At 41.1% G+C, this 24,303-nt stretch overlaps 1 protein-coding gene across 5 annotated transcripts in view; it reads left to right on the plus strand.

Annotated features, from left to right (window-relative positions):
* The window catches only part of DOCK8 (dedicator of cytokinesis 8), a 197,879-nt gene that overhangs the window by 166,782 nt on the left and 6,794 nt on the right, over nt 1-24,303 (plus strand). For all 5 annotated transcript variants that reach the window (XM_036217987.1, XM_036217990.1, XM_036217988.1 and 2 more), the window contains 9 exons: nt 402-502; nt 2,589-2,781; nt 7,580-7,723; nt 8,913-9,044; nt 9,500-9,634; nt 11,099-11,188; nt 14,658-14,894; nt 17,344-17,487; nt 18,764-18,870. In XM_036217987.1, the coding sequence (XP_036073880.1) occupies nt 402-502; nt 2,589-2,781; nt 7,580-7,723; nt 8,913-9,044; nt 9,500-9,634; nt 11,099-11,188; nt 14,658-14,894; nt 17,344-17,487; nt 18,764-18,870 (1,283 nt within the window). The remainder of the gene's footprint in view (nt 1-401; nt 503-2,588; nt 2,782-7,579; nt 7,724-8,912; nt 9,045-9,499; nt 9,635-11,098; nt 11,189-14,657; nt 14,895-17,343; nt 17,488-18,763; nt 18,871-24,303) is intronic.

Here is a 24,303-nt window from a genome sequence, read left to right on the forward strand (position 1 = left end):
ATATATATAATGTGGAACCTAAGTTGAGGTCTTAAGCTTCCTCCCACTTGGTATGAAAACTTCTGATGTTCTGTATTATAGTTTAGGCCTTTCGAAGTTGCAAATAACTGAAACTAGTTCAAACTAATTTAAACAAAAAAGATAATCGAGAGGGAAAATAGTGTAAGGAGTCAGAACTAAATCATGGATCCCAAAGGCCAACTCACATCTGGGCCTCAGAAGCACCTGGACCTGCAAAGATGAAGGCCATAGAGGATCCAGTCTAGACTCCCCTCCACCCACAATCTCTACTCTCTTAGAGAAGCCTATTCATACTGCCCCCTTGCACTTTCAATGCAATCCTAACTCATTACCATGAACTACAAAGCCAAGATTATTTGCGGGTGTACACTTTTTTGCAGGTGGAGGAACTGCTCTGCAATCTGAATAGCATCTTATATGACACTGTGAAAATGAGAGAATTTCAGGAAGATCCTGAGATGCTCATGGATCTCATGTACAGGTAAAATCAAAAGGGTGTCACTTAAGGGTCTAGGGTCTGTCACTGTGGCATTCTTATTACTGTAATTATTACAAGCTATGTGGGCATACTGTTTTGGATGATTTCCAAAACTGTATATAGAAATTGGTAGAAATTAATCATTCAGAGTAAGTTGATTCATGTACAAGTTATCAGAAAGATCTCCCTAATTATGGTAAAATATTTTATAGCACTATCTTCTGCCTACCATAGAATGAGAGAACTATCCAAATTATATAAATGTCCTATATTGTATATTTTTAACTTTTTAAAAATTAAGTTTATCGGGATAACATTGGTTAATATAATTATATAATTTTCAGGTGTACATTATATTTTCACATCTGTATATTCTATTGTGTGTTCATCACCCAAAGTCCAATTTCCTTCAGCTACCATATTTTTGATCCCCTTTACTCACTTCATCCCCCCACCCCCCTATATTTGAACCCCTTTAATGCATCTACCTACCCCCTCCTCCCCTACCTCCTACTCTCTGGTAACCACTAGTCGATAGTTCATGTCCATGAGTCTCTGTTTGTTTGTCCTGTTCATTTGTTGCTTTTAGGTTTATATTCCACATGTAAGCGATATCATGTGGTTTTCAACTTTTTCTGTCTGGCTTATTTCGCTTAGCGTGATTATCTCACGGTCCATCCATGTTGTCGCAAACAGCAATATTTCATCTCTTCTTATGGCTGAGTAATATTCCGTGGTATACATGTACCACAGCTTCTTTAGCCAATCATCTATTGTAGGTCACTTTGGTTGCTTCCATGTCCTGGCCACTGTGAATAATGCTGCTATGAACATCGGTATGTAAATATCTTTTTGGATATGAGTTTTCAAGTCTTTGGGGTAAATACCCAGTAGAGGGATTGCTGGATCATATGCAGAACAATTCTTAGTTTTTTTGAGGAAACTCCCTACTGTTTTTCATAGTGTTTGTACCATTTGCAGTCCCACCAGCAGTGTATGAGAGTTCCTTTTTCTCCACATCCTCTCCAACATTTGTTATTACTTGTCTTGTTGATTATAGCTATTCTAACAGGTGTAAGATGGTCTTTCATTGTGGTTTTGATTTGCATTTCCCTAATAGCTAGCAATGTGGAGCATCTTTTCAAATATTTGTTGGCCATCTGTCCTCTAGGTAGTAGGTTCTGTTCAAGTCCTCTGCCCATTTCTTGACTGTATCATTTGTGTTGTTGTTGTTGTTATTGAGTTGTATGAGTTCTCGTACATTTTGGATATTAGGCCCTTATCAGAGGTGTTGCTTGCAAATATATTTTCCCATTCGGATGGTTCTCTCTTTACCTTGTTGACGATTTCTTTTGCTGAGCGGAAGCTTTTTAGTTTGATGTAGTCTCATTCACTTATTTTTGCTTTTACTTCCCTTGCTTTTGAGGTCCAATTAATGAAATCCTCTTTAAGTCTAAGATCCTTGAATTTAGTTCCTATGTTTTCTTACATGTGTTTTATTGTTTCAGGTCTTATATTCAGGTCCTTAATCCATTTTGAGTTAATTTTGTTGTGTGGAGATAGACAACAGTCTAGTTTCATTCTTTTGCAGGTGGCTTTCCAGTTTTCCCAGCACCATATATAGTTTTTTATAATCATATTCAGATATACATATGCAATTTTATTTAAAACTCATATTTTACTCTAGTTTAAAACTTTTCCTTAATAGTCCTTGTTCAGGAGAAACTACTTACAGGGGCAAAATTGTTCTGCTATGATGAAATAAGAAGGTAGTACTTTTGTCTTCTGTTATTTTTAAAGAAAGTGAAGGAAGAAAATTGTGTGAGATTCATTAAAACAGATATCATTTTATCAAGTCTTTGTTTTCCCATAAAGTTTTAATTAAATGCCATTTCTTGGGGTCCAGAACATATCAGACTTGGAATGAAAACAGCTGGACTGATAAATATTGGCCTTTTCTCTCACATTCTGAATGTGTAGGTAAAACTCTTAGGGAAAGAAATTCTTAGAAGAAAAAGTGGCCATACGCAGAAGAAAAACACTCTCATTTACCAGTTGTCTTTCTGAAACTTTCTTACTCTGTCCTCAGAATTGCCAAGAGTTACCAAACATCTCCTGATCTGCGGCTGACCTGGCTCCAGAACATGGCAGAGAAACACACCAAGAAGAAGTGCTACACAGAGGCCGCCATGTGCCTAGTGCACGCGGCTGCCTTAGTAGCTGAGTATCTGAGCATGCTGGAGGACCACAGCTACCTGCCCGTGGGCAGCGTCAGCTTTCAGGTGTGGGGCAAGTTCAGCTTTTCCTTTAGAGCAGTAGCTCTCAACTGTGGGCAATTTTGCCACCCAGTCTAGAGGGCATTTCACAATACATGGAGACATTTTTGGTTGTTGCAACTGGGGATGGGAGGATGGGTGCTACTGGCATCTAATAGGTATATAAGCCAGGGATGCTGCTAAACACACTACAGCGCATAGGACAGCTCCCAACACAAAGAATTACCTGGCCCCAAATGTCAATAGTGTCAGTGTTGAAAAGCCTGCTTCAGTGTACTACATTTCTGATTGCTTTATCTTGTTGTTGTTTTTTTTTCTTAAGTATTATTCACAATAAATGTAGGGTCAGTAGGCATTTTAGACATTCCCGAGTACTTTCACAGTTGTGATTTTATTTGACCTTCACATCTATCAGTGAAGCAGGCAGATAGGGGAGATATTACTCCTATTCTACAGATGAAAAAACTGAGAGAGCAGCTTTTCTAAGGTTATTTAAATTCTTTCTCAAAGACTTTCTCTGTAGTTGGCACAGTATACTGACCACCATGAGAATATTTTCTAAACATTTGTTATAAAAGCCAAAAATTAAATGATTTCTCTCATAGCTCGTTGCTTTATGACACTCCCCAACTCTGTAGTATCCCATTCTGTAATCCAAAGATCAAGAAAGAAGCAAATTAGCCTAGAAGGAAAAAAGGGACTGAATCAATACTTCCTTAGGATAATATTACACATGCTTAGCAAAGAGAAATTGTTTGCCAGTCCTGAATATTGGTTTAGGCTAGGATGCTCAGTGGCCACTTGGACTGTTTTTACTAAATAGTTTAATGCAGCCCTTGGAAAAATAAAAATGTTATGAGTACTTTTTTTAAAGAGACATAATCTGTAGGAATGACCAATCAACTCTGAATCTATGAACAATATAATACAGTAGTTGAGCCCTTCCTTTTCAAGCCAGACTCACAGTCATTTATAAGCGTTTATATTATTTTTGTTTGAGTTTTTTAAAATCATGACTGCTTTTATAAAAAGTTTTGTTCTCATTATTATATTCCAACACAATTTTGTGATGCTGTGTGAACCAAAAAGAGAAAATAATTCAAAGTAACTTGCATAGGCTTAGAAAATATGTTGCTGAAACTGTTGCTGGTGTGGCCAGGAGCTTCTGATTTCCTAGAATATTGTCAACCTGGGTATTGCCTCATATTATTAACTCTTCTTTTCTTGCAGTCTTCAATAACAAAAATATCCTATTTTTTCATTTTCAGCAAATAAATTTTATTTTCAACTCAGAAATATTTGTTATAAAAGCCAAAAATTAAATTCTCATCCCAAAAGCATAAAAATATCACATTGGTTTGGAATCATTTAAAAGTAAAGAAAGTTATAAAGATAATATTAGATGTATCTGCTTCTTTCATCAAATTTATTTAGACCATTTGATATTATCAAGGATAAATGTTATAAGTGCTAGTCTTTCAATTCCCAGAAAACTTTTAGTTTATCACTTAATGTTGAATTGTATAGTCCTCTTTTCTTGTTTCATTACAGAACTATTTCTTATTATTCTTTTATGCCTTTTCTCCAGTTACTATATTTAATTTGATATTTATCACTGAGATAATGACGTTTTATTGTCTTTCGTGTTTAGTAAGCCTTACTATTCTAATTTCACCTAGAATTCAACTGATTTGCTTATAGTGAGTCATGCCAAGATGAGATAGAATAGTTATTTTAGAATCGACAGAAAAACTCCACATTGTCTCTACATGAGAGTATAGCGTAATAGCTCTATTTTTTTCATATATCTTTATCTATTCATTCATTCTTTTAGATGATAATTATTAAGCACTTAATCTCTCCTCATGAACTTTAACAGTCTAGCCAGGAATGGCAAATTCATATAACTATTTCACCTCTTATTCAATTGCAATTATGATAAATGCTGTAATACAAAGGCACAAGATGCTGAGTATTTATAATGTGACCTAGCCTAGAGGTCAAGGAAAGCTCAGAAGGATAAGGAAGGGGAAGGGGAAGGCAGAAGGAACCATGAAGTGTTAGGTCTTCATGATACACATAAACATAGTATGTTCGGGGTTCTCGGCTACAGAAGAGAAGCCAAATTATGTTGATCTTTATGAGCTAATTATGTTTTTTCTCAAATGAGGCATACCAAGTCCATGTGGAAATACATGCTTGCAAGGGACAGAGCACCTAACCCTGAGTGGCTGACGGTAAAAATGGCTTTATCAGCTTACTCGTGGGAGGTGAGCCCGGAGTACCATCTACCAAACTAGACTTAAGGGCCCAAGCAATATCGTCAGACCTCAGAGTATCACCACTTTCTGTCTTTGCTTTCTGTTATATTGGCTTCATTCTTCACAGGCTTCCTACACTTACTGAGGAACATATAGGCTTACATCATCCCAGGTTCAAGTCTGGGAGAATAGAGAGATGCCTCATTTCTAGCAGTTGCTGAGAAAGTCTCAGTGTGTCTTATTGGCTCTGATGGGGTAATGCACTCATGCCTGAACCAGTCATAATGGCCAGAGAAATGGAATTGGCTGGACCAGAGTCAAAGTCCACACCTGGAGTTACGGATGGTTCCCCAGGAGGCTTTACTTTATAGAAAGATGAAGGAATTCTGGCAGCATTAACAATAGATGTCCAGTGTTGATTTCTTAAATGCTCTGTCCTTTAGTTTTCAACCTTGTTCTTCTCCAATAAAATAGAATTTTTGGAAAAGAATTACAAACTGGAGATGAATAAATCTGTACAAAGAAAATAACTTTGAGGCCACTGAATTCCAAGGAAATGCGGTCATTGAAATTTTATGCCCCAGAGTACAATATTTATTCCACAAATGTAGATTTGGATACATTCTCAGATGCTGCTGTTACTTTTACCTCCTAATTCTGAAGCAAGGAAAATCTGCCCAGAATCTTTTTTCCTCTGACTACAGCTAATAAGGCTACATAACTTCAAATCTGTTTCTCTACATATAGAAAATTACATTCAATTCTAATAGCACTTGTTTTTTGGAATCCAATCCTTTCAGCTGAATCTCTTGAGCCTTTTGTCATCTCCAGTTCAGAAACATCATAATAGAAAGACCAGATTTGGGAGAAGGACTGGCCACAAAAGATCCTATATTCATAAAACTGCATTACAATATTGTATATGAAAACATAGGACTGTGACAACTCTCTTTTCCTTGATTGCTAAGGTCGATGCATTTAATCTTGCTAGCCAAACTGGGAGGCAGACAGATTTTACTTCAAAAGACAACTCTGGTCCATTGATAGTATAGTTGACTAGAGTACTACACTGAGAAGAGTTTTGAGATTATATCCAAGCTTCAGGGGGAAAAATGCTATAATTGATTAGTCATGCCTGTCATGAGTGTGAGAATAAGAAGAGTGGCATGTGTCCTGTCCGCTTGCAATTTCTTAAGCTAGAAAGGTTTCCCATTTCTTCTGTGCTCCGTATACATTTCTTCCACCGCTGTGAGACAGGTTGAAGAAAATGACTCTTGATCTGTCAAGAGTATGAGAGTCACTGCCAAGGCCGGAGCTGGGGTGAGGCAAATGAGGCGTGTAAGGCACAGAATTTAAGGAAGTACTCACTGTCAGGGTCAAGCACACTCAGCACTTACACAGCCCTGAGAGCAAGTGCCTCCCTAGATTTTGTGCCCTGGGTTTCTCAGCCATTCACTCTAGCCCCAGCCTGATCACTGCATTTTCTGCTAGAGACTTTAAACTCTATAGTTAATGTAAAGAAAAACGATGTCAAAAGGAACAAAATGTTTGGGGGGGAAAAAGGAATAACTGGTATGTCACCATGAAAATTTCCATAAAGAAGACATTCTTATTTGCTATTGTCATATAATATTATCAATGTTCACCTAAAAATCAAGTCAGTAGTAGCAACATTTTTCAAGAAAACACCCCCAAAAGTTAGAGGTTTACTCAGCTGGCAAAACAAGGCATATAGTCAGCTGTTATCTGGCCTTTACCTTTCACAAACCATAATCCTCACTGGGTGTCCCTTAGGGTCATTCCACTAAAGTAACTCAACTGTTATTACATTGCAGTAGGTATCCTTTATATATCTCCTAATAGTTAAAAAGAAAAATAATGTGTGGGTTTTGCAGACCACTTGCTCAGTGTGTCCTTTCAGACCATGTGGCAGTCAGAGTCTCTCCCTATTGGATTTACAGGCCTGTATAATCAGAGGCTCACTGTGGGTCTTTGAGCTTGGCTTCCTCATCCCTACACTTTTAGGTTCCCGTGGCGTCTTTTATCGTCCGGTGCCAGAGCCCAACTGCAGAGATCGAACAGCACCTAAAAGGGGGGGATGAAGCCTCAGAAAAAAGAAGACAGGAAAGCCTTCGGGAGGGCATACAGTCACTGCTGCAGCCCCAAGTTTATTTAGCATAGCCTTTATATAAGTTTTTGGATACAATAGTAAAGCACAGAGTACAATACCATAGGAATGCTGGCATTTACATAAGTTCCTATCCATCCTTCCCTCAGGGTACAAACATCCTTTTCTGGGCTGTAAAACATTCCACTATCTTAAAAGGATTTCTTTAGGAGGCAAACCTCCCCTCCAGGGTCAGTAATGTTTAACTCCCCACCCTGCTTCCTAGTACCATTGTTTAAGCAGTCTCAGCAGCTGCTCCATGGCTATCAGCTACATGATTTCTTCAGTGTCTCTTAATGGCTACCAACATGTCTCAAAATGGCTCCCGACAGTCCGGTTCCCCTGTCCTCAAGGCTCATACTGTGATCTCTTGCAGAATATTTCTTCCAACGTGCTGGAGGAGTCTGCAGTCTCCGACGACACCCTCTCACCTGATGAGGATGGTGTGTGCTCAGGCCGGTACTTCACCGAGAGTGGCCTGGTAGGCCTCCTGGAGCAGGCCGCAGAGCTGTTCAGTACGGTGAGTCCACACAGTGGGTCCTGGGGCCTGGCCTCTGCGTTCAAGCTGAACTCTCAATGCTATGAATGCCAGTCTTAACAGTCAAGCCAGTCCCACTGCATGATGACACATGCAGGCATATGCATGGCAGGGGATGGCCAGGAGGACTTTGATGGATGCAAATTGCATCAGCTCTCAAGGGAAGTGAGAAGGCTTTCATCACTGTAATAGTCTGGTTTTTACTGCATGCTCATTGACCAGGCAGCAGTATCGCAATACCATTTCCTTTTAATGGGGGTGGAAACTAAGCCATGGGGAGGTGAAATGGCTTGCTCGGGGTTACACAATAAATGATGAGGCATGTTCTCACTCCCTCGTCTTCCCTCTCGTAGAGAACAGTGTTGGGGTAGAGCTACTGGGAGGAGAGGGAAGAAATAGATAAGCAACATCTTCCTTCCTAACAACTGAGTCATCATCCTCAGGATCGTCACAGACCGGGACCAACTCAGAGAAACTACTGAGACATCCCTCATCAACCTAATCTGGGTCTAAACACTCCTAATTAGAGAAAACATATGTATATTTTAAGTCATTGAGAATCAGGGCAGGGGAGTCTCTTGTCCATTTTCATTTGAATAATATCCCTCCTCCCTCAAATCTTAAACCAAGTAAGTATTTAATACTTTACTATATTTAGCTAGTCCAGTTTTATTTCATCCTTATATTTTTCTTTCCTTTCTACTTTTCAATTCCAAGTTTCTACCCTACAACCTCTATGTATTTTAATTATTGTTTTAACTGTCTTCCCTTTTTTTTCCCACTTTCTTCTCAAGATTCAGAAAAAAGTCCAATGTACTCCTATTTTACCTGAAATTCTTTCAGGTATACATTGAACATCTGGCAACAGGGGACTCCTGATGACATTTAAATATGCTAAAGCTGACTTTCAGAAGTGCTCTTGCTCTCTGCTGCCAATCTCTGGTCCTGTGTTTCTTCTCTGTGAAAACCCTTTTCCCCCACTTAACATCACCATATAAGACCATTTAACATGTGTCTAATTCAATGTGACTGCTACAGCTACCCCAAAGGTGCTCAGACGTCACTCCTGCTCTCTAAGATACTGTGGCGTCAGTTATAAACGCATTCTCTAGTGCGTACTGAACTCTGGTTGCTCTTTTAAAGTTCTCTTTTATTTTCCTCTCTTTCCTAGGGAGGATTATATGAGACAGTTAACGAAGTCTACAAGCTGGTCATCCCCATCCTGGAAGCGCATCGGGACTTCCGGAAGCTGACCTCCACTCATGACAAGCTGCAAAAGGCCTTTGACAGCATCATTACCAAGGTAGCGGGGACCCTGGCCAACAGGTCCTGTTACCTGTCAGCAGGTGACCCTGTCCCAGAGATGCTTAGCCCTCCTTCCTCTCTGGGGAGTAATGAGGGAGCACCTCATTACTGTAGCTCTCACCTACCAACTGGAAAAGGCCTGCGAATAGACCAGAGGACCAGAATTCAGGCTGTGAAAGAAGGCAGCTTGAATTACTTCACAACCAGGAAATAGGAGAATTTTTTAAACTCACTTAAAAGAAGGTCTGGAAACCTTTCATGGGATTTCTTTTATTATTATTTCCAAAGTTTATTCCATGAACATTAAAGTTTTTTAAGGGAGTTATTTCTGCGCACATTTGCCATAGGGACAAAATGCTTCATAACACAACAATAAGACTCCTGTCCTTTGCAACACAATGGACCCGCCTGAATTACATAACTAAAGAGAGGTTTCCTTATTTTGCTCATCAGGGTCATAAGAGAATGTTTGGAACCTACTTCCGAGTTGGTTTCTATGGATCCAAATTTGGGGATTTGGATGAGCAACAATTTGTTTACAAAGAGCCTGCAATTACCAAGCTACCTGAGATCTCTCATAGACTAGAGGTAAGAAAAGTGAATGTGTGCTTGACATTGTATAACTTAAGTATTCTTGAGTTAGAATGGGTTCTTGCAAAAAAAAAAAAAAAAAAAAAAAAAAAAACCAAAGAGTTATGGATTCCTCATTGATCTATATATGATTTTTTACACATTGCATATATAGTATGAAGGTATTAGGTGAGATCATGAGATAAAGCAGGATTTGGATAGTTGTCTCTTAAGATTCTGTGTATGCTTGTCAAAGTTTTTAAATTTATATTGGGAATATTTATTTTAATGAGTACCCAAAATTTAATCAATGTTGTGTACTTTTTTATAACCCTTTTCAAATTTTAAAAATAGTTTTTCAACTTGAAGATTATTACTTTGACTTTGAAGTAATCTGGCCAAATTACTAAATTACTCCTAAAAAATGCTGTGGCCATCCCTTTGTCGTCACTGGTAAATGCATCCAGCTTCCGACACAGAGATTCTCACAGTAGCCATGCCCTGGGCTGTGGCACAGTGAGCTTTTCCTGCTTATCTAAAGAGCACCCCTCTTTGAATAATTAGAGTCAGTGTCCCAACCCCCTGGGCTGGCAGCCCCAAGTCCCATCTGCTGTTTACATTTGATCTATAATGTAGCAGAAGAGAACAGCAAGTTCCTGGAAGAAAGGCTGGAGAAAAAGGGAAACAACATAGAGAAAGTGAAAAAAAAAAAGTAGAGATTGAAAGTGTCAAACACTAAGAACTGAGGAGGAAAGTCAAGGAGTGCCCCCAAAACAAAACCCTCTCAGGATGAGTAACTGGGACCCCCGAGCTGCTGACAACTTTTAACCAGACATTCATGCCTTATACTTTCTTGCTATTGCTTTGAGTTTATGCCCTTTTATGGCTGTAAAACCTAAAACACTTTGGTTGCCAAATTTCTTCTTATACCATCTATCTATGCCAAATACTACAAGGGACTTTAATCTTTACTTGACTCAAAGAAGGTATGGCCCAGAGCGGTGGTTGACTTGCCCAAAGTCATTGAGCTCTTGAGAACTAGCAATTGACCCCAAAATACTTGGTTTCTTAATATATTTCCCCAACTTAGGACTAGAAGTATATATTTTGTCTTTGTGTGCACTGTGGTTTGTTGCATTATGGAAAGCCTGGTGACCTCCAAGTTCCTAGGGTACAAACGGCAAGAAGGAAATAGTATCATACCCCTGGCATTGCTTCAGAAAATGTGATGATACTGGTTGAAATAGGGGTGAAGCATACATACCGTAGGGAAGCATGTATCAGTTTGTGATGCTGGATTTCCTTATGTTTTTATTTTTGTCTCAAGAAATGCCGAACTTGCCTCATTAGATCAGAGATACTTTTAGTAATCAATGAGCAAATTCTCCTTTATATTTGTTCCAACCTTATTCTATTTCTGAGAGACAAAGAATTGTATTATATTAAAATAACCTTTATAACCTATTGATTTCTCTTGCCCAGGGATTTTACGGTCAATGTTTTGGTGCAGAATTTGTGGAAGTAATAAAAGACTCTGCTCCTGTGGACAAAACCAAGTTGGACCCTAACAAGGTATGAGGAAATTTGCAAAAAAGGAAGGAAGGGAAGGGAAGGGAAGGGAAGGGAAGGGAAGGGAAGGGAAGGGAAGGGAAGGGAAGGAAGGGAAGGAAGGCACGGAAGGGAAGTGAAGGGCAAGGTAAGGAAGACAGGGAAGGGAAGAAGGAAGGCAGGTAGGGCAACGGAACGCTGATTAAGGGAGGGCAAGGTGACTAGGGTTCGGGACAAGTGGCCAAGGAAGTCAAGGGAAGGGAGGGAAGGGAAGGGAAGGAAGCCGAGGGAAGGGAGGAAGCTGAAGGGAATGGGTTTTAGCCCAAGGGAGGGAGGGAGGGAAGGGATTTTCCCCGGCCTTTGGGAGGGAGGCGAAGGGAAGGGAAGGGGAGGGAAGGGAAGGGAAGGAAGGGAGGGAAGGGAAGGGAAGGGAAGGGAAGGGAAGGGAAGGGAACCATCAGGCTCTTATTTTCTTTGTTTTACTCCAAGAATATAAAATGACCTCTGCTGTTGGTATCTCCAAGTCATTTCAGTGCAGCCAAATTTTCCTGTTTAGGGTTCAACTACTATTTGGTTAGATCTTAAAGAAACCATACTGAAAGGCAGGAACCATAAGAGGTACCATTTGTTAAATGCAAACTGTGTGCCTGCCACTGCATCAGACCCTTTACACATACCACTTTATTTTACCCTCCAACAGCCCTTTGAAGTATGTGTTATTTCTTACAGATAAGAAAACTGAGCTATGGAAAAGTTAAGCAACTTTTTATCATCATTCCAGTGCTGAAACCAGTACCCAAACTTAGAGTCTGTCATCCTCAAAACCATGCCCCTAAACTAATCACAGCTCCTCACTGCCTTTCTATACAATTTTTACACTCAATTTAAAACATGTTAAAAACACACAACCTTTTCGCTGACAGCATTTAGTGGCACCTTCTTCAGGCTGCAGATATTCCTTCCGGGCAAATGCAGGGTCACTCTGCTCTTGAGGGAGTGATGCAAAGGGTTTGGACTTCAGTTTCCTCACTTCTCACACCAGGGTGTATCCTCTCTCACCCCCAAGTGGGTGGACTGCAGTATAGTTCTGACACTCACCACGGGAGTTAGTGTCACACACCACAAGTTACAGACTACATCCTCCTCAAGACTGCCCTTACTTTAGGCACCAGCCTCAAGTTGGTCCCCCAGGCGACCCACATTTCTGACCAGATGGTCACAAATTTGGGAGTTCCTAGAATTATCTATTATCTATCCCTCGGATTAGATAATTCACTAGAATAACACAGAACTCAGAAAAGTGCTATACTGACAAGTACAGTTTTATGATGAAGGGTACACAGGGCAAGTCTGGGAAGGAGCCCAAAGCTTCCATACCCTCTCCTTGTGGAATCCAGGCATGTCACCCTCCTGGCAAGTCAGTATGTTCACCAACCAGGAAGCTCTCCTGAGCCCTGGTGTCCAGAGTTTAACCGATTCGAGTAGGCATGATTGATTAAGTCATCATCAACTATATTATTGAACTCTGTCTCCAGCCCCCTTCCCTCAGTGGAGGTCTAGCTGGCCCACTTCTCAACCTTCTAATCATATGGTTGGTCTTGTGGGTGACCAGCCCTCTCCTGAAGCTATCTAGAGACTCACCATGCAAGAAGAGTCACCTCATTAGAATAAAAAAGACACTCCTATCACTCAGTTTGAAATTCTAAGGGTTTTTGAAGCTCTGTGCCAGGAAACAAACAAAGACTAGATAAATTTTTTATTATACCACAGAATGATGCTCAGCCCACCTCACAGACAAATATGTTAATGAAGGAGTTTTCTAAGCGGCTGGAAATAATGCAAGTTCAAGGTATTATTAAGGGCTGGGGGACAGAGGAACAGTTGCCATCTGGCAGGTCTGTAAAATGAAGAGTCCAAATTCCTGTCTCAGTTCTGTCTTCCAGATATTAAGATGATGATGCAAGGAATTGGCCAAATTTAATAATTTGTTTTTCTGCATATTTCAGAAGATTTGCTTACTTCAGACACATTCCCTAGTTTAGGCTCAAAGCAATTACTAGTAGGACCTGAGCTAAGCTTCAGACAGAAATGTTTAAGGTCTTTCAAAGTTAGGATTGGCTGTGTGCCTGGACATGTGATGTAGAGTCACCGGTGACATTCCCGACATGAGGTGCCCTTTTTCTCTTTTAAAATGCCCAAAGTAGGTTGTAAAAGGTTTAAATAAGAATCCAAACTCAGAATTATAACCAGATTTCATCACACTAAATAATGATTTATGGTCTGAGGTCAGTAAACTCACCCTTCCATTTCAGTGGGTGATGCAGAGTCTATGGCCATTGTTATTATTTTTTTTTTAGGAGGGCTTTTTTCATAATAAGTGCCCTTATTCACTGTGTGTGTGTGTGTGTGTGTGTGTGTGTGTGTGCGCGCACGCGCACTTTTAATGAGGTACACGTGGTAAAATTCACTCTTGCTCTTCAGTTCTCTGAGTTTTGACAAACACATGTAACCACCACCATAATCAAAATATAGAAGAATTCCATCAACCCACAGGACTTTCCCGTGCCCTTCTGTAGCCATTTCCTCTCTCCACTTTCAGTCCCTGACAGTTACTGTTCTTTATTATCTCTGCAGTTTTACCTTTTCCAGAATGTCATATAAATGGATTCCTACAGTAAATATATGGAATTGTACAGCCTTTTGAGTCTGGCTTCTTTCACTTAGCTCAATGCACTTGAAATTTATCCACGCTGTAGTAGTTTGTTCCTTTTTATTGCTGAGTAGTATTCCGTTGTACCAATGTACCACCATTTGTTTATCCATTCCCCACTTAAAGGACATTTGGGTCGTTTCTACTTTTTGTCTGTTATGAATAATGCTGCTATTGACGTTTGTGTACAGGTTTTTAGTGAACATAAATTTTCATTTCTCTTGGGCACACAATCAGAGGGGGAGTTATATGGTCAATGCGATTTAACTGTGTAAGAAATTGCCAACCTGCTTCATAAAGTGACTGTATCATTTTGCATTCCCACCATCAGTGAATGAAAGTTCCAGCTGCTCTCCATCCTTGTCAGCATTGGGTGGTGTCAGTTGTCTTTAGTTTGGCCATTCTACCAAATGTGCAGTGGTCATGGTGGTTCTGAAAAGAAAAGTTTGTTCTGAAGAGGAAAGTTTGTCCTGAAAAGGATGGTTTGTGTCTTCTGAATAGCAGTTTGGAAACTTTCTTACCAAGTTTCGGTTGGATCCACAGACAGGGCCACTCGTGGGCCGGACGTCACACTGCCCTCTCCTCCCTCTCCCCGCGGATGGAGAGGAGCTATGGCTGATGGCTGAAGCCTCGCCTGATGCCTGATGCGCTCTGCTTCTGTGGCTTCTGTGAACTCAGCGGGGCGGTGCTGCTCTGCTGGTTCCAGCATGCCCCTCCGGTGCGTCCTGGGTGGTTGTTTGCAATATAGCTCATCTCCTCCTTCTCCAACCTTTTCCCCCTCAGGCCTACATACAAATCACTTTTGTGGAGCCTTACTTTGATGAGTATGAGATGAAAGACAGGGTAACCTACTTTGAGAAGAATTTCAATCTGCGGAGGTTCATGTACACCACCCCCTTCACCCTGGAGGGCCGGCCGCGGGGAGAGCTGCACGAGCAGCACCGGCGGAACACGATCCTGACCACCATGCACGCCTTCCCCTACATCAAGACGCGGATCAGCGTCATCCAGAAGGAGGAGGTAATGGCAGCCACGGGCACAGGCTCTGGACTGAGGCCACCACCGAATGAGTGGGCCTGGGCAACCTCCCAGGATGACACGCAAACCTCCCCATGGTCCTTCATGGTGGACCGCAGTGAAACCTGAAAGAGAAGACACTTGAAACGTTGGTATGGTGGTTATCTTCTCGTTCTCAGAGTGCCAGGGAATCCCATTTAGGCAGCTACATGTTTTATGGCACTACTTTCTATTTAAATATCGTTTATATTTAAAGTTCTACCTTTAATATATGTTTACAAAACTATAATATTTAATATACATATTTACATTTTAATGATAAACATATAAAATGTACATATTCCAATGTAAAGCACTTTATAGTAAATCTTTATATATTTAAAAGCTTACAGGTGATCCAGGTATCGTTGTGTGGTTAACTGTTAGAGGTAGGAGCAGCAAGCAGGCAGCCCCAGTGAGCTAGTGGCGAAGCTGGAGGAAGGACACTGTGCGCTGTAGACAGGGAGACCAACTGCCTTTCAGTCCCGGCTTCCTCCTGGGACATTGCACAGCCCACTCATCTTTATTCTGTTTCCTGATCTATATACATTGACAGGAGAGACCCCTTGCTCTTCTCTAGTTCTGTGTGCAGAAGACTTCTAATCCAGAGGACTGAACAAGAAAGTATCTCAAGCCACAGAATTGTTCAAAATTAGACATATTTTAAACATTTCCTTTTACTTTAAAACACCTCCATGTACATGTATTTGTCATTTATTATATACAAGGCCAAGCCGTCTCCGAGATTTTGGGGTGGCTGATCACAATTCAGCATTGTCTTTTTTATGTAAACCCCACCCTTCATGCACTGTCTATAATTTTTCGTTTCAATTTCTATAAAGCAGAGCAAGAGCTTAAAGTCCTTGCTAAACAGTGTGAGAGCAGAATCCTTCTGCATTTTTATGATTGTTTTTTGCCCCTAGCCTTTCATAGTTGTCTTAATATGACAGGAATCTTTATAGCAATTCACTCTCATAACGTCTTGCCCAAGCATTCAGCTTGGTTTTCATAAAAACAACTCTTTTTCTTTCCACACCCATAGCTCGTCAGTTTGTACATTATTAGATTAGGTCATTCAAATAACAAGTGTAACAGGCATAATCAAGTTGGTGAACAAACGCAGGCGGATTGTGGTAGATGTACACCTCATCGGGCAGGAGCAGAAGTGATTGAGCTTGCTGGAAAGTGACCCACGAGCTCAAGTGTTCAGCAAGCACATCAGAGAGTAGGTTTCATGGAGGGTAAAGAAAACCTGAACTAGTGTCTCGGGTAAGAGGAGGTTGACTGAGAAGGCATCTCCTGTATTTCTTACTGTTTTGGACTTTTGGACTCTGGGACATGTAGGCATAACACAAAATAAATTCATGGACTCAATAAGAGTTCTTGCAGTTTTTCTTGGTCATCTGTAATTCACTGAGCACCTCAGTGTACTTGTTTGCTAGGGCTCTTATAACATAGTGTCACAGACTTGGTGGCTTAAGCAACAGAAATTTACTGTCTCCCAGTTCTGGAGGCTAGAGGTCAAAATTCAAGGTTTCAGCAGGATTGGTACCTTCTGAGGACTCTTAGGGAAGGATCTGTTCCAGGCCTCTCTCCTCGGGCTTATAGATGGCCATCTTCTCCTTATATCTCTTCACATTGTCTTCCCTCTATGCATGGTTCTGTGTCTAAATTTCCTCTTATAGGGACATAGGTCATACTGGATCAGGGCCCATCTTAATGACCTCCTTTTAACTTGGTTACCTATATAAAGACCTTATCTCAAATAAGGTCACATTCTGAAGTACTGGGGCTTAGAACTGCAATATATGAATTTGGGGATCATGACTATTCCTAACATTCAGAAAGAACCATACCCCAATCCAGCAGAACTAAGCAACCAGCAGATTGATCCCTAAGAGAATCCACCTTCAGTGTAAGTTGGAGAAGGTGCACAGGATGCCAAAATTTTGTGTTATGGTGGGGAATAAAATCATGAATGCCGTGCTTCTTATAGATTTCCCAATAAGTCAGCTAACTTGTTACAGGAAAGGAAATCCAGCAGTGTAGAAAGAACGTGAATTTTGAATGTAGACATCGTTGTGACCAACTTCTGGCCTTCCCACTTACTACCTGTGTTATTTTGTGGCACCTTCTTAACCTCACAAATCTCTCTTTGACTATAAAATGGAGAGAATAAGGAGGTTGTTACAGGAGTAAATGATATATGTATATAAAGTTCCTGGAATATAACAAGTATTCAAGAAATATTAGGCCTTTCCTTTCTCTTAACCTGTCCAGATATTGTTAAATTACTCTGAAATCTGACTTAGTTGCTTCTTCAAACCCAGGTGCCCTCTTGCCATAGCTCCAGGTTTGTCCATGGCTTATCAGACCAGACAATAACTTCTCTACATTTTTGTTTTATGTTCAGTTTGTGTTAACACCAATCGAAGTTGCCATTGAAGATATGAAAAAGAAGACTTTGCAGTTAGCAGTTGCCATTCACCAGGAGCCGCCCGATGCCAAGATGCTTCAGATGGTGCTGCAGGGCTCCGTCGGAGCTACTGTAAACCAGGTAACCGAAACCAGCCGGAGGCAGCTCCTCTGGTTCTTGTTATTTGATTTTCATTACATATCTGCATCCTCCTTCCTTGAGGTTGACAAGGAGCCTGATCAAAATAAAAATGATGCTCCTAAATTTAGACTGAACACTTGTGAGGTTTAGAAGAATTTGAGGGGCCTCTTCTGCTTATGGGACAACCCAAGGTAGAAAAGAAATCCTAGAGACAAGTGGACCATCTGAGGAGTACCATTTTCGTGGAGAAGTCTTCACTTAGAACCGGACTTGGCAGTATGATCTGGGCCTGGAGCCATTTTGAAGAGTACTTAGTCATGCCCAATTTAGGCAGAGTTGTTGTGGGGCTTAAGACTAATCTATAGGAAAATAGAAAAGGGTCTTGAACATGCAACCCCTGGGTCAGTCACCAGATGAATTCAGCATGACAGGAGACTTAATAACCAGGAATGGCCTGGGACCAGACTTCTAGGGCACTTTATGCCAGACTAGATCTTCTCAGACCTACTAGAACCCTGGATCCCAAGCTCAGCATGCATCTAATCCAGTCTCAGATGGAGGGAAGAACTAGCATAGTACTCTCTGTCTAGTGGACCTCCTTAATTTCATATCTAGATCCACTCTTGTCCACAACCCTCCCCCCACCCCCAACACATAAAAACTCAATGAGTATCATGACTTTTTCCTCACTCAGCACAATTGGACTCCTCTGCAAAAATTCTGTGTCCAAAAATAGCAGAGAGGAGAAATGACTATTATATTTTGAAGATCAGAAATTATTAGGAAACTTTTGCTTTTTTAAGTCCCAATACTTTGGTGAAAATGAAAGACCGCATAAGACAGCGACCATGGGCTACATGTGTGCTCTACATTTCTCTGATTCAAGCCAGCAATTACACAAAATGGTGCTTGCTACTAGGGCAACCAGAAACATGAATATCAATGGAAGGATCAAGACAACCCTCATTTTTAGAAAAGCAACTCAAATCACATACCCTTTGGTATCATAGTATTACCTTTCTGTATGAAGGAAAACTGATTATTAGCAGTATTTGATTAAGAAAATACATTTATACTTCTGAATATTCTCCGAAAACTCCAGACTCCTCCTTGGGAATCAAAGTTTTCTGAGAAGTTCAAGACCTTCCTTGATATTTGTTTTGGTCAAAATAACCACAAAATTAGCTATTCAGTCTAAGAAGTCACTCTAAGACTTTCTCCCAAGTAATTTAGTTTTCTTTCCAACATCAGTATTGTGTTTTACTTTTTCCTTCAGGGGCCACTGGAAGTAGCCCAAGTGTTTTTGGCAGAGATTCCAGCTGACCCAAAACTCTATCGACATCACAACAAGTTGAGATTGTGCTTTAAGGAATTCATAATGCGGTAAGAAGGAAAATGGCTGGGAATTAAGTAGAGCAGAGGTTCTCAAAGTGGGGTCCCCAGACCAGCGGCTTCAGCATCATCTGAGAATTTGCTAGAAAGGCAGATTCTCAGGCATCAATCAGAACTACTGAATCAGAATCTCCAGAGGTGGGGCCCAGCAATCTGAGTTTTCACAAGCCCTCCTGGAGTTCTGTCACAGTCTCAAGCTTTGAACCAGTAGAGCAACACCACTTGTACTACTACTAAGTAACTGACGCTTAAACTGTAAAGTAATTTCATGTTTATCATCTCATGTGTGCCTCACGATCGCATTATAAAACAGCTGTTATCACCATACTCATTTTACAAAAGAGGAAACAGAGGTTCAGACATGGGAGATGATTTTACCTAAGGTCACACAGCCAGTTAGTAGCAGAGCTGAGTTCAAATCCAGGTCTTCTGAATCCAAGTGGTCCACACTTCTATCTAGGCACAGATATTGATTGCACGGTGTGTCAGAGTGCGAGAGGTTCTTGGCATGGGCAGTCTTTGTAATTTCCCATATTATACAATAACTTATTTTTAGACACTTAGTAATAGATACTACCTAAATTGAGAGACAAAGGCAAGATCTTAAAACGGGGCTTTTTTCAGATCATTTCTAACCATTCCCCAGTGTTAGACAGGGCTTGCCTCTGATCCTAAATTCTGCAGTGGAGCTGGCTTTCAGAGCAGCATGTCCAGCCTGGATAGGAAGTGGCTCTCTGGGCAAGGTCTTGCAATCTTTTGCAATACAGACAGGAATATTGGGTCTCCCTGGCCCTAAAAAAAAAAATGATTATGAAGGATATGATGGCATTTCACCCATAAGAAAGAAAGACATCGGAAAAATGCACATTTCTTTTATCCAGAACCCTAGAGCAGCACATATAGTTTGAGACTATCTTCACTTGGTAGGTGAGAATAAGGGAGGCTAACAGTTAAAGTTTGCTAACTTCAGTGAAAACTCATCAGAATGCTCATGTTGGGTGAGATTGGAGATATCTCTTTCTTCACGGGCTTTGGTGAGACATATGCAAATTTGCTGTGTACAAAGGAGACTCACTTTGCCCTGCAGTGAATCACAGCTGTTTGGTGGTAGGGTTGTAGTGTGGCTCTATGTGTATGTGTGTGCATGTGCACGTACACACGCATGGGCACACATACACAGGTTATTAATGTTTTGGTATTTGAATTGTTTCCTGTATTTGATAACAATCTAGCATTATGAGAAAGCTACATTGTCTTCAATAAATAGTGTATTTTCACAGGACAAAGGGCTAGAAGAATATCGGGAGGATTTTTATTTACTTTACTATTTTTCATATTTTAGTATTTTATTATATTTACTATTTACTTTCCACATACCTTTATTTAAAATTAATTTTAGTTGAAGGCCTCTGAGGTTGGCAGTGGCCTGGGCCTCTCTGGACATCTGAAAGGACCTATGAAATGTTTGATGAGCACACACTGTGACCCACGTCTGATATTAGTTGTGGAAATGCAGAAGCTGGGTATTCTGCTCCTGATGACAGGACGCATCTGCAGGGCTAAATCACACAATGCAGCATGTGGTAAGAACTGTTAAGAGTGCACTAAATATAGGGCTGCAGATTTCCAAAAAGAAACAGTCAGTTTCAGGCTGGAGTGGTTGGGGGAGGCTTTGTGGAAAATATCACTTAAACCTTGTCTTGAATATATAGGTAGAAGAAAGGGAATAGCGGGAAGAGGGAGCCATTACTGTAAACGGACTGACGTGACCACAAGATTGAGAAGCGGGAATGTCCATGACACCTCTGGGCTCCTCTGAGTCAACATGAGTGGTGTGTTCTAGTGAGCATGCTAAGACAAGGAGGAAACACCTGAATGACAGTGGTATTGGTAAATGAGTAGAATTTAAATGTAAAAGGAAGTTTGTTAAGAGAAGACATGATTTTCGTTCCTTAGTTAAAATGTACTTATAAAACCCCCAATGAACATGCATTTCTAATTAGCTCCCAGCCCCAGGACAAGTAACTACTAAGAGAATCAAACTGAGTTGAACTATTTCTCGGCAGGATACACAAAAGGAAGAGGATTTTTCTAGGGATGGTCCTTCAGGAAAGTCATGCTTAGATTTTTGATCCTGATGTTATCTTTTTCCCCAGAGAGCCTGCAAAAATGCTGGGTTTTCAAAAGTGAACTCATCTTTTAGAATGTTGTTCTCTAACGATGATTCACATGGGAAACCAGGCTATAGTCCCACCTTCCCCACAGCTGGATGGGCTGCCGCATTATTCTAGGGATACCACTGCTTCAGACTTGACTGTGCAAACAGACGACCTGGTGATCTTGTCAAAATGTAGATTCTGATCCAGGAGGTCTGGAATGAGGCATGAGACTGTATTTCTAACAAGCCCCCAGGTCGTGCTGCTGCTGCTAAATGAGACTGGGTAGAGGCTGTAAAGCGGAGGGAGGCGCTGGATTGCCCTCTTTCACATTTCCTTTTGCCTTCCCCTCCCTCCCCAGTGGCTTAATCCCTCAGGCCATCCCTTTTATCACTCACCCATTTTTCCTTCTCTTTTCTCCCTTCAAAACAGTAAATATGTTCATACTATTACACTTTGAACCAACTATAGATGTCAGTTCGTTCATTCACTCACTCAGCGAACACTTATTGAGCCCATGCTTTGTGCCAGGCACAGTGCTACATGTGTCTAAAATTTAATCAAGTTCCAATACAAATAGGACAAGGCTATGGGCAAAACAATACCTCTGCTCACTATTTCATGTCGATGAGCAAACAGCGGTTGACTTTTCTTCCACCTTATTTCAATAGATGAAAAGTAGTAGGAGAGATTATGATGAAGGTTGCATAACTGTATAAATTCAGTGAAAGTCATCAAACTGTGCATTTTAAATGGGCAAATGTTCTGGTCTGTAAATTATACCCTCAATACAGGTGATAGGTGAGGAAGCCTTTCTTTCCCACACTGTTTAATTGTTTCTCAAGTCCAATCAGCAATGACAGCTTTTTAATGAATAGAGCAACTATTTTGTCAAGTTGTTTTCACCCTTGTTTTCTCTCCCCCAACTCTGCTTCAGACAGCAGAGGTGGCACGAGAGTGGAAAATGTTTGGGGGGTTGTATAGCTCTCATGCATTCCCTTGAGTGTGTTCCAGCTTCTCAGCAGACTTGGGCTGTAGGTCAATAAACACAGATTTCCAAGGTGAAACATAAGTTGGATGCTGACTGATAATAGCAGAAATGACGCTAGTTGGGCACACCACAGTTCTGTCCCACCAATGGGCAGTGGCCTTTCTGACTCAGCTGTAGCAGAACAGGATACGGCCATAAAGAACCTGGCAGGTTGACATCCTGCAGCTGATGCTCATCCAGCCAGTCCTGCAGCTCTTCAGATGTTGCCAAGTTGGGACCTCGATCTCCTCCTGCCTTTTCTGGCAATAAGAAAAACACCTCAGGGTTTTAGAAGCCAAGATGGACAACATTCTGTTTCCTCCTCTGCTCTCCAAAGCACCCAAATCGTTTTAGACCCTGTAATCTGTCCTAATCTGTGTTTTAAATTTTCTTCTTCTTACATTTCTGTCTTAGTCAGCTCAGGTTGATATAACAAGATACCATAAACTGAGTGGCTTGAACAACAGACATTTATTTCTCACAGTGCTGGAGGCTGGGAAGTCCAAGATTAAGGTGCCAGCAAATTCAGTATCTGATGAGGACCCACTTGCTGCTTTTAAATGACCACCTTCTCCCTGTATCCTCACGTGGTGAGAGAGATAAGAAGAGAGCTTTTCTTCTTATAAGGCCATTAATCCCATCATGTGGGTCTTGCCCTAATAGCTTAATTTAAACCTCAATTCTTCCTTAAAGGTCTCACCTCCAAGTACCATCACATGGGAGTTAGGGCTTCAACATACGAATTTAGTTTATAATGTTACCTAAACATTCTCATTCCTATAAAGACTATTTTAAAATACTAATTATTATATTTAAATAAAAGATAACAGCATGCAATGGCCCCAGTTACAGGTTGGTTTCAGATACACCCGAATAGGGTTCCACTGCACATATAGCCATAGAGTTCAAAAATAGTCTCACGTGCCTCCGGCTCTGCAGTGAAGGGAGGCGCACAGGAAGAGTGCCTTCTGTCGGGCTGTAACCCCTACTTCGCTCTAGGAAAGACAGGCAACATTGACTCATCAGCCCTCTCCGCTGGCAACCATCTCACTAGGTCACACACCTGACACCATTTCATCCCCATAAACCCATTTTATAGATGAAGAAAATGAGATTGAAGGAGATTATGATTAGCCCAAGCTCGTATAGCAAATTACCGGCAGGACCAGGATTTAACTAGTCTTCCATTGGAATCAGCGTCCCTTGGGATCTGGGTTCTGGTAGAGGTCAGGCTGGAAGGGAAGAAATGAAGGGGACAGGATTGGAGAAAGCCACTGGTATGTGCCTGGCAGAGGCTATGCCCATGGGACTCACATCCACTGCAGCTATTCCAGCAAAGGGGCCAGATCCGTTGGTGCCCTGCCCCCAGATAATCCCTCCTTACCTTAAAGTGCCTGGAGCATGTACATTCCTCCAATCATAGGAGGAGGGTGGGAGCCAATTCCTCAGCATCTCTAGCATCTCTGTCAGGTTCTCTCGTTCCAGCAGCTATGTTTTTTCGCTGGGCCTTGAGTGGAGACTTGCTACAGTGTGATGAGGAAGAAGCTGAGAAAGGCAGAATACTACAAATTGGGATCCCAGAGAGAATGTTTTCAACTTGAGACCAAGGCCATATGTCTGGGTTCTGGCTGGAAAGGTCAGTGTCTTGCCTCGGCAGCGTCTGTGGTATTGGGCTTAGGAGTGCGGGCATTTGAGCCAGATTGCCTAGGTTCAAATGCCCACTCTGACTTAACTAGCTGTGTGATCTTGGGCAGGTTACCTAACCTCAGGTTCTCCAACTATAATACTGACTACCTCTTAAAGTTAGTGTCAGGATTAAAAAATTAGTACATAGAGCTTTGAGTAGAGCTTGGCACATATTAAGTGATTGATAAGTGTAACATTATTCAGTGGGGCAAATAGAGACCTTATCAATTTGGGTAGGAAATAGAGATCTGATCTGACTTACATATCTACCAACGGCTCATCTGCCTCTAAAGGTTTATACCATAAGATACAGTGGGGCCGATGAGACTATGACCTAGGAACAGCAGGATCCTGGATTTACATCCAACTCTGCTATTCCCAAAGGTGTGTGACTCTGGACAGGGCACTTCATCTCTGCATCTTAATTTCATCAGCCATTAGAAAACAAGGGATTGGAATATAAAATTTCTAATAGTCCATCAGTCCCAAATCAAACAAATAATTTCTGTGTTCAGACTGGGTCTATCAGGAATAATAATAATAACAATAATA

This window comes from Rousettus aegyptiacus, unplaced genomic scaffold (genome assembly GCF_014176215.1).
Source record: "Rousettus aegyptiacus isolate mRouAeg1 unplaced genomic scaffold, mRouAeg1.p scaffold_m13_p_3, whole genome shotgun sequence".
Lineage (NCBI taxonomy): Eukaryota > Metazoa > Chordata > Mammalia > Chiroptera > Pteropodidae > Rousettus > Rousettus aegyptiacus.